The sequence below is a fragment of the Rattus norvegicus genome, chromosome 5 (assembly GCF_021556685.1).
Source record: "Rattus norvegicus strain SHRSP/BbbUtx chromosome 5, alternate assembly SHRSP_T2T, whole genome shotgun sequence".
Taxonomy (NCBI): domain Eukaryota; kingdom Metazoa; phylum Chordata; class Mammalia; order Rodentia; family Muridae; genus Rattus; species Rattus norvegicus.
In genome coordinates, this window is record NC_141538.1 from 62,065,487 (window position 1) to 62,078,982 (window position 13,496).

The following is a 13,496-nucleotide window of genomic DNA, read 5'->3' on the forward strand; positions in this document are numbered from 1 at the left end:
TGGGTAGATGACTTCATGAAACAGAGTCGGGGCATGCTGCTGCTCTACAGTATGAAGAACCCTAGTTTCCCTGAGTACATGTTCAGCAGTGAGAGCGGCATCATGTGTCTGGACATGCATATGGACCACCCCTACCTGGTGGTCGTGGGCTACTATGACGGCAACGTGGCCATCTACAACCTCAAGAAGCCTCACTCACAGCCCTGCTTCCGCAGCACCTCCAAGTCTGGCAAGCACACGGACCCTGTATGGCAGGTCAGCCTGGGACCTGGTGGGGAGGGCATGTGTGCTCAGGAGCCATGAAGTAGGGACCTTGGGGAAAAGAAAAGGACAAGCAAGGGACTGGGGAAAGCAAGGGCTGCATAAGAGGCCCAGGAGCTGGAGGAGAGAAGAGCAGAGGGGAGACTTAGGCGCCAACGTTTTCCTTACGACCTGGAGTCTGCTGCCCATAAGCTCCATCAGAGAGACCTTAGCTGTCTGCCAAGACTCAGCAGTGTCACTTCAGTGGCACAGCTGGACACATCCTGGACCTCGGGTTCAGATCCTTATCTATAAGGTTCCTGGACCCCACAGGGGCCCTCCTCTGTCACCTGAGAAAGACTTGGGGATGTTCCCAGATAGGAATGGCGCTGCTTGTTGAATACCCTCTGGATGTGGCTGGAGAGTCTGTTGTTGAGTTCTCGTAGCACCCTCTTCTCTAGATAGGCTTCAGGCCTCCCACTGTGTCCAAAGGCGCCCTGCCTCTTTAAGCTATATACTACTTTCTGAGTAAAGCAGGTCTGAGAGAATCTAAAGTTGGATTTCTGCCCCAAGTTGCTCCAAAGTTCTGGGCTCATCAGGCAATTCTTAGGGCTGTCTTGTCCTCTGTCCTCATACCCTGACAACCATCAGGCAGGAGTTTTGGACCAACCTCTTCTGGCCCTGAGTCTTTTGTCTCTTGCACTAGATAAGAGTGAGCTCCAGACAGGCCTGAGCAGAGAGTAGACTTCCTAGGCCCAGAGGACATGGCGACCTCTCAGCTTCAGCTCTTTCCCAGAGCCTGGGGCAGATGGAGTCATAGAGGTAACCCCTGGGTTATATATGCCCTCCTATCTCACTTTCTACCATGAGGGCCCAGAGGTTCTGTCCATCCAAGAGTCCACCCCTAAGTCATTACCTTTGGGCACATGGAACTCTCTAAATATTAAGATGATGTCGGGATTGGGGATTTAGCTCAGTGGTAGAGTGCTTGCCTAGCAAGCACAAAGCCCTGGGTTCAGTCCCCAGCTCCGAAAAAAAGAAAAGAAAAAAAAAAAAAAGATGTCACCAAAGGCTTTAGAGGCCCTACTCTGCTTCACCATCCTGGATAGCCCAAGGCCAACCGTGAGATGCCCCTGACCTGATCACCCTCCTCAAACCCAGGGTTTTGGAAGAGGTCCAGAGCAAGCACCCTCTTCAACCTCCACCATGCTCTCTAAATCAAAGAGCAGGATGGGGAGTCATGCCGGAGTTCTACAATTTACCTGCTGTCCTCTGCAGAGTCAGGCGAGAGTCATGGCACCTGCCCCTCATGCCCTCACTTCCAGGTCCCTTCCCCTCAGCCCTTCCATTACACACCCTGAGGAAAGGACAGGCATCCAGTTGGGAGTTTGCTCACGTGGTTGCTCTTCAGGCTTAAGGGCCTCACCCCTGGAGTTCTTGGTGTGAGAGACCACAGCCAAGGCTGACCAGGGCAGGGTACACTGCTAAGTGCTAAAGGGTAAGTGTGCATAAGGGGAAGCGTTATCCTGCGTGGGGACTAAAGGCAGGAGGCCAGGGCTTGCTAGAGCAGTGCTTCCCAACCTGTGGTTGAGACCTCTCTCACAAACCTCTATCTCCAAAAATATTTGCATTTCCATTCATAACAGGAGCAAAATTACAGTTATAAAGTGGCGAGGAGAGTAATTTTATGTTTGGGGGGTCACCACAACATGAGAGTCACTGCATTAGGAAGGCTGAGAACTGCTGTTCCAGAGATGTAACCTTTGACCTAGATTTCATTTTAATTTTTGAGACAGGGTCTCTCTGCACAGCCCTGGCTATCCTGGAACTTGCTCTGCAGACCAGGATGGCCTCAGACTCAGAGATCCCTCCTGCCTATTTCCTGAGTCCCGGTGTGTGCCGCCATTGCCCAGCTCTGGGTCTGGATTTTACAGGATGTCACTGTGACTAAAGGAGTCCCTGTGCAATAATGAAGGGCTTCAAGCAGAGTGGCCCACTGGGAAGCAGTACCTCATTCAGAGCGTGGGGTGGGGGCGGTGGGCACCCTGAGGAAAGGACAGGCACCCAGTTGGGAGTATGCTTAGTTTGGGCATTGCAGGTCAGAGGTTAATACAAAGGTACAATAATATATCATAAGAGATGAGAACAGAGCTGTTCTGGTAAAACTAGGGCCTTGATTACTTAAGGGTCCCCTGTTGTCACTTCTGCTGCCTCCTGTGGCACCTTGTCAGCATTCCTACGACATCCTGTGAGCACAGTTTGAAAGTCACAGCCCAATCATCAGAGGATTTGGGTGGGGGGTAACAGTCACTATAGAAAGACCCTCTGCTACAGCGTAAGAATTTTGAAGGCTGAGGAAGGGCAGAGGCAGTGGAGACAGACATGTGGACATAGGATGGAAAGCTGTTGGGACAGGGACCTCAAATAGACATGGGGAGAGGGGAGCATCGTGTGTTTGGGGTGCCTGTGGGCATCGACAGATGTGGGAAATGGAGAGAGGACTGTGTCTGGCCAGAGGCTGATGGAAAAGGCAGAGGGATAGCTCTGGCAGTATGCTCCTAAGAGCCTGGAGGTTTAAGACAAGACAAGTGGTTGAATGAGATGTCCAAGACCTAAGAACCTCGGTCCTTCTTAAAGGGACTGTGCGCTGTGTACCTGGACCTGAGATGCCAGGCTGGGGCAGAGTCTGTTGTGTTGGTCATGGGAAACCTGTAAGGCTGTGGAGTCAGGGTTTTAAAATGGCTCATGTTCTCCTGTACAGCACAGACTCCTTCCCCAGGTGACCCACAAGGGTGCCTAAGCACTGATCAGGCCCTCCTGTGAAGCCTTAACCAGCAACAGTCTGTGGCCACACAATTCTAGACAGACAACAGGAAGAAAGTATAAGCAGAGACTTGGTACTCTCTCCTAATCCGATGAGGCGGAAGAGGAAGAATTAATGCAGTGCTCCCCACTGCTCCCTGGGTCCGCCCTGGTTCTCTGGATCCTGTGGGTAAACCTGCCCTTTCGGCTTTATTCCTACCCTCTCACCTCCACTGGCTAGGAGAGTGCACACACACAGGCACACACACAGACACAAATGCACACACAGACACACACGCACACAGGACATGAGGCTGCTAAGTGGGGTGTGAAATACAATTCCCAGGAGTACTGGTGTCTGTTCATTAAACACTTCCCTTTGCAGCTCCCCTGTGCCTCTTACAGCCTGGCCTTTGACACCTTTGTTCCCTCCCCCCTTTAAAGGGACCATGTTTGCACAGAAGGGGAAGTACTCTCCAGATCCATCCTATTGTGCCTTACAGCCTCTACAAAATTCTGGCCTCCCAGTGAAAGCACAAAAGAACCGCTACCCAGACAAGCCCAGGCAGGACTCAGCCTGGCCTCCCGCAGCGGCTCCAATCAGATTCACCAGGCCTAGTGGCTGGATGCAGAGAGACAACCCCTTCTCCCCCTCCCCCGCACCCCCACCCCCCCAACCACCCTCCTCCCCAACAGCCATGGTGACAGCTGTGGTTTCAGGCAACAGCAGTTGCAGGCAACAGGCCTAGGTTCTTGGCCTCCCTCTCTGGACCTCAGCTTGTGACAGAGGGAGGAGACTGGACAGGGGTCCCAGCATGGGGCGTCTGGAGGGAGTCAGAGGATGGAAAGCTCTGGGCACCCAGCCCCACCCCAGCTTTCGGGGACTTGGCTTGGCCAAGCCTCCACATCTGGCAACAGAAACTTGAGCCTCAAGCGTGTCATCTTCATAAGACAACAGCTCTGTCTCCAAAACACTTTCCCATATGTTTGCTTCCAGCCCCGAGAAGACGGGTGGGGCGGGGTAATTAACCCGGATTTGCAGATGGAGAAACGAAGCTCAAATCTGGGATTTGGGAGCAAGATTCAGGGAGCAGGAGCTAGTGCTGGTTTGAAGGTGGGAGCAAGGGAGACTTTGAAGAGGAAGGCCAAGCCTGGGAGAGGGACTGACTCCTTCTCTCTCATCTCCCATCAAGCAGAGAACAGGCCCCACAGCAGCCTGCAGCCCGCCTTCCGGGGATGATGTTAATGAGGATGTTAGCTAGCTAGAGTTTTTGTTTGTCTTTGAGACAGGCTCTTGCCGTTTAGCCCAGGCTGGTCTAGAACTCCTGATCCTTCTGCCTCCATCTTCTGAAAGCTGTAAGTCATTTCTCACAGATGCCATCAAGCTGAAGTATCGACCACCACACCTGGCCCTATTAGCTTCTCTCTCTCTCTCTCTCTCTCTCTCTCTCTCTCTCTCTCTCTCTCTCTCTCTCTCACACACACACACACACACACACACACACACACACACACACACACATTTACAATGCACAGTGTTCTGAAGAATTTACAATGGCCTATCATTTTCTTCCCACAATATGCCTATCTTATCGTGGCTTCCATTTTATAAGTAAAAGGGTTAGTTGTGGGGCTCTGACCTTTCCAGGTCATGGCCATGTGGGGAGACTGAACCCAAAACAAGAACTTCTTCCCACAACTAGAGCTCTAGAACCCAGCCCAGGGAGAAATTGAGTACCTCCTGCTAAAACCGCATCTTAGGGCAGTGTTCTGTCTGACTGCTATGGTGGCCCCAGGCTGGAAACAGCTGGGTGAGATGAGATAGGAGGGCCTCATCATGGAGTTCTGGGAAATGGGCCTCCAGAACTTGCAGTGAGCCCTGGATGACTACATGGGGAGCCCCATCTATAGCTGTAACCCAATACCCTAACAGAGTTCCAAAACTGTGGCTTGGGATGTTTCAGGTCAAATGGCAGAAGGATGACATGGACCACAACCTTAACTTCTTTTCTGTGTCATCTGATGGCAGGATCGTGTCATGGACCCTTGTAAAGGTGCCTGTTTCCCAGAAAGGGTTATGGCAGGGTGAGTGGGAAGTGGGAGGAGCTAAATGGCAAAAAGCTACTGAACTAATCCAGTCCTTCAACTCTGCATCCCTGTCTGCAGAGCGAGCTGGTCCACATCGATGTTATCAAGCTGAAGGACGAAGGCAGCACTACAGAAATCCCTGAGGGGCTGCAGCTGCACACTGTAGGTAGGGGCCCCAGCCTTCACACCCCAGCCTGACACACCATTCAACCCCAGCACCCCAGGATCAGCAATTCTGAGGACAGCAAAGTCGGTTCTGTGTGAGCCTTTGGTCACGGCACAGCCCTATCCCTTGTGCAGGTCCTTCCCTTGTGCAGACCCTGCTCTAGTTCATGCTAATCAGGTGCTGCCCTGCAGATCCATCCCTGTTTATGCAGATCTAAGCCCTGTTTACCCAGATCCTGGCCCTGTTTACTCAATTCCTACCCTGTTTATGCAGACTCTATCCTGTTTGCACAGACCATGCCCCTGTTTGCAGACCCCCATCCCTGTTTACTGTGACCCTGACCCTGTTTAACTCAATTCCTGCCTTGTTTACCCAGGCCTCCATTCCTGTCTGCAGCATCCTAACAGCCTAGGGCAAGCAAGCCCAGGTCCAGTTTCTGTTTTCCTGGCCTGAGCCCAGCCCTCACAGCGGCCCAGTTCTATTTGTCCAACACTGAGATGGGTGGGGGGATCCCTCTGAGAACCAGCCTAAGTCTGTCCCCTCTTCTTCCAAGGCTGTGGCACTGCCTTTGACTTCCACAAAGAGATTGACTATCTGTTCCTCGTGGGCACAGAAGAGGGGAAAATATACAAGGTGAGGCAGCACTGCCTGCCCTGTCAGCTCCTCATAAGGTCTCTTGGACCTAAGCACTCAGGGAGGTTATAGTCTTCAACAAATCCTATTCTGATGTCACCACTGTCCTGGACGCCTGTCAGGGGGTGGGGGTGGGGTGATAAGAATGCATTTTTTTTTAAGTTTTTCAAATTAATGGTGTGTGTGTGTGTGTGTGTGTGTGTGTGTGTGTGTGTGCATGCTCGCGCGCACACACACATACACACACGCTAGGTGTGTGGGCACACTCAGGTCACACTGCATGTGGAGGTCAAAGGACAACTTGGTGGAGTTGCTGGGGCTCTAACTCGGGTCTTCAGGCTTGGTGGCAAGCACCTTTAGCCACTGTGCCGTCCTGAACGCTCAGAGGAGAGGCTTCCCTGATTCAAATATTTTTTAACATGTATTTAATGGTGGTGTATGGGTCCATACATGCCACAACACATGCATGTAGATGAGCAGATATAGCCTGTAGGCTTTCCCCAAGGGCTTCCAAGGGGTAAACTCAGCAGGCTTAGCAGCAGGTACCTGTACCAGCCAAGCTATCTCAGCAGCCAAGAATGCTTGTCTTGGTCAGCTTAGGTGTCAGGGAGAGGGACTACGATCAGAAAACGGTGATGCAGAATCTAGAGAGTGACTTGAACCAGTCTCTTTCCCCTTTCCTAAGAGGCAGGCCTGGGGCTCGGGGCTTGGGAGAGCTAGGACACTCTGGACAGACAGATGTCCTGGAGGAGGTCGGGGCTTGAGCTGGGTGTTGAAGGCCAGCTATCAAGCAGCTTGATCTCAGAATATGACGTGCATAGCTGCCCTCCCAGCCAGCTCTCCGCCATGTCTCAGTGTTAGTAGGTGAACATCCCTCAGAACCTCCATTGTCCAGAAATAGCTTTGCTGTGAGCTTTTCTTAGGCTCAGAGATTCAGAATGTTAATTACAGACAGCCTCCCGGGAGCCCCAGAGGCCCAGCCAGAGTTGGTCTGAATGCAAAAGAGGTCCCCACCCCCCCTCTTCAGCCCTCCCAGTGGCAGCGGGAGAGAGGCGGGGAAGGAAAGACTGGTCATTTTGTCTCCTGAAGGGAGGGAGAGAAGCTTGCTGGCCAGGGCAGACACTGAGTGGGAAATCTGGAGACCTGTGTCCGCTCCTGGCTATGCACCTGCTCTTACCTGTACAAGGTGGGGTGCTGCTTACTGCACTGTGAACGATGTCTGAGCTGCAGTGAACCCTTGGCACTGTCTACCCACAGGCTTTGGTGTGGACAAAGTAGGCTGTGCGGCATCTCTGCCCAGGGCTTGAGACCAACTCTGCCTTGGAGAGAGAAACCACTTTCTTACTCAGTCACTTCCCTTCTCCCCCCAAGAGGGTGCACGCCCAGCCTGAACCCTAGTCCTCCCGGAGTTAGGGGACAGATGGACAGAGACTCAGGTGCTGATCCTCCAGGGCCCCTAGGGAAAGGTTACTGCTGGCTTTTCTGTTGACCCCAACTTTCTTTAATTGTCCATCCTTTATCCCTACCATAGTGCTCCAAATCCTACTCCAGCCAGTTCTTGGACACCTATGATGCTCACAACATGGCAGTAGACGCTGTGTTATGGAACCCATACCACGCCAGGGTCTTCATATCTTGCAGTTCTGACTGGACAGTGAAGATCTGGGACCACGCCATCAAGTGAGGGGCCGTCCTGGCCCTGCCCTGCCCCATGCCCTCCCCCTCAGCTCTGACACTATGAACCCCTGTGTTATGGGCTTGTCCCTTCTGCTACCACAGGACCCCCATGTTCATCTATGATCTGAACGCAGCTGTGGGTGACGTGGCCTGGGCACCGTACTCTTCCACTGTGTTTGCAGCAGTCACCACGGATGGGAAGGTGAGTTGTCCTTTTCTCACCCTGCTGATCCTGCCCCCACTCCAGGAGACAGAGGTAACTCAGCATCTCCCTCCTAGAGACGCACCACACGCCACCTCAGGTTGGTAGATGATGGGCTGTAGGATTATATCTCAGGGCCAGCTCTGCAGGGAAGTGTGGAGGAGTCCTTCATCAAGTCACAGGGGCCTCAAGGAAAGAACAGGAGAGTCCACCTTAAAGAACAGGCCTGCTGGGGAAATGAGGTATCACCTAGAAGGTGTCTTCCTTGAGGTCCCTGGGGAAGGGTTTAGAGGGTGCCTAGCCCGTGGGCAGGGTCACTGGTCCGTAAGGTAGTGAGCTGCCGTCTCCTCCAGCAGTGTCCACGCCAGTTCTGAGGAGCTTGAGTAGAGACAGACAGAGGCCCAAAAGCCACCTTTTTGTGGGAATGTTCTTAAGTGCAGCCTTGTTTTCTTCATGGAATTTGAAATAACCCGAAAAGTGCCTGCAGCCCCAAGAAAATAATGCAGCCATCAGTCATGGCAGCCAGTCACCCGTTTCCTGAGCACATTGTTAAGGGCTAACCATGGCGCTCAGGTCCAGGCTAGAATCTGCTGATTATGGAGCAGACTATGGTAGAGAAGAATATTTAAAAAAAAAAAAAAAACTCAGGCAGCACAGTTCCCACCACTACTGAGTACGGGCAGTGTTAGGGTGCGAGTGTTTACTGCAGCTCTATTCCTAATCTCCAAACCACGAAGGAAGCCAGAGTCCATCATCATGGACGGCAAATAGAATGCAGTGTGTATGCTCAAGGAACCTAGTGAGCAGACAAGGAACATATGACAACATAGATGGTCACGGAAGCTTATGCTAAGTAACAGGCAGGCCACAGAAGAGCAAGAACATGCTAAGTCCACAATGGATTTGTCCAGTGTGCTCCATGTTAAGAGGCAAGTCTGTAGAGATGCAGGGTAGATCTGTGTTTGCCTCAGATAGAACAGTTGAGAAAAAAAATGGGAGTGACTGTTAATGAGTGCAGAGTTTGTTCTGTGGGTGAAGAAAACACCTTAAAATTTGCTGTGATAATGGTTTAGTAAGTGAATATGCTTAACCAGGAAGCGTATACTTGCAGCATGCTAAACGGATGAGCACATGAATTAGATCTCAATAGCAGTTACAGCAAGCAGAGAAAGCCAGGCTCTATGCCTATGCCTATAATCCCAGCATTCAGAAGGCAGAAGCCAGAGGATCAAAAGTTTGAAGGAAGTCTGGATTACATAGCAAATGCCAGCAGGCCAGATTGAGCTATATAGCGTGGGGTGGGATGGATGGTGGGGTGCTGGCGTTTCTTGGGAAAGGCTTCTCTGAAGAAGTGGCGCCCAGACCGAGAGATGAATGGGAAGCAGGGTCTCTCTATTATGTAGCTCTGCCTGTTCTCTTACAAGCTGGCCTCCGTCTCACAGAGATCCATCTGCCTCAGCCTCCTGTGTGCTGCAGGACTAGCATGGTGAAGATGAGGTGAGGAAGCTGTCCACACTGAGGCAATAGGACACCAATGTTCTGACGTGGGGATGAGCTCGTCAGGCAGGGACAGAGGCAGGGACAGAGGCAATATGCCTGGGGTATAGTGTGCAAAGGGGAGAGGGCATAAGATGGGATGAGGTCATGTGCAAGCATGTGGAATCTGGCTCGAAGGAGCCTGGGAGGAATAGCTTAAGGCAAGTCTAGGTATAGCAGGGAGGATGGATTGTAGACGGGCAGAGGTAGAAGCAGGAGACTAGGTAGGAGGCTGTGGCAGCAGGAGCTGATAGTGACTTGGACTCCGGGTGAGGCAAAGATAGTCTGTCATTTTGGGGCACTTAGGCATCAAATTCAGAGCATTTTATATTTATTAGCTAGGATAAACCCCCGACTCTGTCACTTACAAGTAAGTTAGCTTCCAAGTCCTCATTTATAAAACAGGGATAGTAATCAAACCACCGTGTGGAGTGGTTGTGAGGGGTATAATTAGATGATCCAACCTTGTAACACTCCTGCCCAGAGCCTGGAACACAGTGAGCCTATTAGAGGCGATAAATGGTCCCTGCCAGTGTTGGGTTTCTTTGCAGTATTCTCACACATACATCATCAGAGTTCGTCCTCATCCATCCTCTTCCCTCACTGTCTCCCTCCATCTGATCCCGTTACCTGTTGTCCCCTGTGTCTCCCCTTCACGTCGTATACATCCCATAGCTGCTTTATCATTGATTCTGCATATACTTCAGATCCCTTATCCTCTTTAACCTCATTCCCTCAGTCGTGGGATGAAAGCAAAACGACATGAAACTCCTTCTGTGGCCTTCAGCTCTGTCGTGCTGACTGCTAGCCTTCTGTAGGGTTCGCAGAAAGCCCAAGATGGGAAACCAGGGCCTGGTTTACCCGACTGTGACACCAGCCCCTCTGTAGGCCCACGTGTTTGACTTGGCTGTCAACAAGTATGAAGCCATCTGCAACCAGCCTGTGGTGGCCAAGAAGAAGAACAAGATTACCCATGTGCAGTTCAACCCCATTCACCCCATCATAATAGTGGGCGATGACCGTGGACACATCACCTGTCTCAAGCTCTCTCCCAACTTACGAAAGATGCCGAAGGTATGAGCTCTGGGAGTCCCGGCTGCCAGCAAGAGAGTGGGGATGACAGGGAGGAGCCAGGGGCCACCCCAAGTTTCTGGCGCAAAGGATTCAAGGTAAGGATTGTGTCCTTGCCAGAATGGGGAGGCTGGGAAAGGCAGGTTTGTGAAGTAACAGATCAGTCTGTCATACTGTGTGTGAGTTCCATGTAGGGTCCCGGGTGGATTTCCAAGGAGTAAGTGGGCTTGGAACATGGACTTATTAGAGCACAGGATGTTGTAGATGTGACAGGCCACCAGGACAGGGACTCAAAACTTGGCTGAAGCATCATTGCTGGGCAGACAGAGCTCAGCTCCAATGGCTCCTGAATGGTCTACCCAGGGAGAGAGGATGAGCCCTGAGCCAGGTAACTAGGTCAGCAGCAACGCAGGCCACCTTCCGAGGTCTGCTTTCTGTTTCTTGGGTCTCTAATAGTGAGAAGACCCTGCCCAGAGCCCAAGGACCCCAAATGTATGACACAAAGCCAGGATGAATGACCCCAAATCTACACCTGAGCCCAAATTCAGATTTAAGATCCAAGCCTCACAGCACAGACCTTAGAGTACAGAGCCTTGGGACACAATTTAAAACCACAGAGCCCATTGTACGACAGTGGGAGTGGCTCTTTGCCCTCTAACCAGCTCTGGGCCAGGGTCAGGGTTGGCCAAGTCACCCTCAGCATTGAACCTCCAGGGTGCAATTTGGGGTGTACTCAGCAGTTTGGGGGCAGGTCTGGGGCTTGTCTTGTCCAGCTACATGTTTCCCCCAAGTGCCCCTACCCAGCTAGGGACTGTGCACCATCCTCTGGATACTGGCATACACTATTCTCCACCATGGCCAGGAAGGCACAGGCTAGAAGTCTGGATGGTCCTGTAATTGTAGCCAGCTGGGGGAGGGGGTGGACTTGGCTATAAATACTCAGAAGGCTGCTAAGCGCCTGCAGCTGTGGCCCGCAGGCTGTGGTGGGCTTTGGGGGTTGGGGGAAGTCAGGCATGGTCTAAATCTCTTTGCTGAGCCCAGCTCCTTGGCCTCTGGAGGGAGAAAGGCGGCAGCAAATTTTGTGGAACAGATAAAATCTGTTCTTAATTTAATGAGGGGCAGGCTTAAGATGGCAGAGGTGGACAACCCCCTGGGAGGATGATGGCCACTCTTTGAAGAGAGGCCTAATCCTGATGCCACGGGCATGGCAGATATGAAAGTGTCCTACCCAGTGTGATGCTAGGAGGTAAGATTTATCACAATTTCATCTCCTCACAAAGCAAGGGGCAGCTGTGGCTGAGAGAGCTGGCCTCTGTGAATCTGGAAACCTAAATCACCAAGGATCTGAGCAAGGACAGTTTGGGAGGATTAGAAGTTCCTGTGAGATTGCCGTCTGACCCTGTCAGCAGTCAAGTGATTCATACAAAAGGAAGTCCTCTGGGCATCCCTAGAGTCCTTCCTCTGGGAGCTGCAGATTCCCTGCTCTTCCCAAGAGGACTTACCTCAGAGGCCCAGACCTCTCTCCCAGTGACCTTCCCCTGAACGCCATCAGAAGTCAAGAACCAGCCTTCCCTTCCTGCTGTACGATGGAAAAATGGCTCAGAAAGCCAAGGGACTTGTTCAGCCTGCCTTATGGGGAGCTAATGACAGCAGTGGAAGTAAAAATCGGGTCTCTTAAGTTCCAAGGGATAGAGTAAGGCTGAGAAATAGCTTAATTATGGAGTGAGAATGGGAAGAGGGGAAACGATGACTCTCCCGTGCTTCTCCCGACTGGAGAGGCGAGCTGGGTGCCGGTAAAGGCTCTGACTCTATGCCAGGGGCTGCTGGATCAGACCTGGGAGCAGGGTAGGGTCAAGGCCAGAGGAAACTGGAGCTCTACTGAGTAGCAGCTAGACAGGGGCCAGGAAGAAGCCCACTGGCTCTGCACCCTCCCCTTACCTTACGCCACAGCAGGTGTGGCTGGGGCGGGTGCCAGTAAACAGTGGGCACAGGTGGCAGAGAACCGAGGGAAGGCGGAAGGTGGCAGCTGCCCAGCCTGTCTCAGCACAGTCCATATCCACTGTCTGGATGTGGGACTTTGACGGATGTGGCCCACCTCAGAATTTTAAGGCCTGTGGGTCAAACATACCTGTGTCCAAAATTCCATTTTCTCAGGGCCCAACTTACCAAGGGAAGCAGTAGAATATTTTGTGGGTGGGATCAGGGTCATAAACTTAGGATCTAAGAGACAGTCCCCACCATATGGATCACATGGAAAATCCTGTCTGCTTTCATGGGTCTCCTGGCACTTTCCCCTGTTCTGGTTACATGACGCACCCCTCCCCAACCCTAACCTGAAGGTATGGGGCTTAGTGCACCCTGCCCCTCTCCTGCAGCACACATCTATCCCCCCTTTACTGGGCCCAGCTTGGGCAATCCTAATATTCAGCTCCTGCCTCTCTCCAGAGCTACTGCTCTCCACGCTCTCCACCACCTGACGGGCAACTTCTGAGGGACTGGGGATAAATGCTTTTCCCCACTCCTCCTAGCATCAAGTGCTTGATTCTTGCTAAGCTTCGGAGCTAGAGTGGATCCTCTCACAGGCCCTCAGCTGGGCCTCTGAGTCACATAACCCCAGTAGGGATCCAATATTTACTGGGCAAGGAAGGGTCAGGGAGCAGCTAGGGCAGGGTGGGAAGAGCAGCCCGTGGCAGCTCCCACAAAGCTGCCGCAGGTCTTTACCCATTCCCACTGATGTGTATCTCTCCCCCAGGAGAAGAAGGGGCAGGAAGTGCAGAAGGGTCCAGCTGTGGAGATCGCAAAATTGGACAAACTGCTAAACCTTGTGAGGGAAGTAAAAACCAAAACCTGAGTCTGGCCCAGGCCCTGCCCCGGGTTCCGAACCCAATACAAGCAAAGACGTGCCTCACCGTGAGCAATCCCAGTATTTACTCCTCTCGTTCTGGCTCTTAAGGTCACCACCTTTCTCCATGATTTGACCCTCAGCCGTCATTATGCCCTCTGCGCAAATAAAGGCCAACTGGATGCTCATCGCATACCTTTGTTTTTTCTACCACACAACCCCCAAGAAAATAAATCTCA

The 13,496-nt window shown here is 52.1% G+C and overlaps 1 protein-coding gene across 1 annotated transcript in view; it reads left to right on the forward strand.

Annotated features, from left to right (window-relative positions):
- Dnai1 (dynein, axonemal, intermediate chain 1) overlaps window positions 1-13,445 on the forward strand; it is a 69,669-nt gene extending 56,224 nt beyond the window's left edge. The window contains 8 exon segments of the mRNA NM_001024342.1: window positions 8-255; window positions 5,007-5,096; window positions 5,209-5,296; window positions 5,850-5,929; window positions 7,461-7,609; window positions 7,709-7,808; window positions 10,233-10,418; window positions 13,168-13,445. Of these exon segments, the coding sequence (NP_001019513.1) occupies window positions 8-255; window positions 5,007-5,096; window positions 5,209-5,296; window positions 5,850-5,929; window positions 7,461-7,609; window positions 7,709-7,808; window positions 10,233-10,418; window positions 13,168-13,266 (1,040 nt within the window). The 3' untranslated portion in view covers window positions 13,267-13,445.
- Window positions 13,446-13,496: the final 51 nt, after the last annotated feature.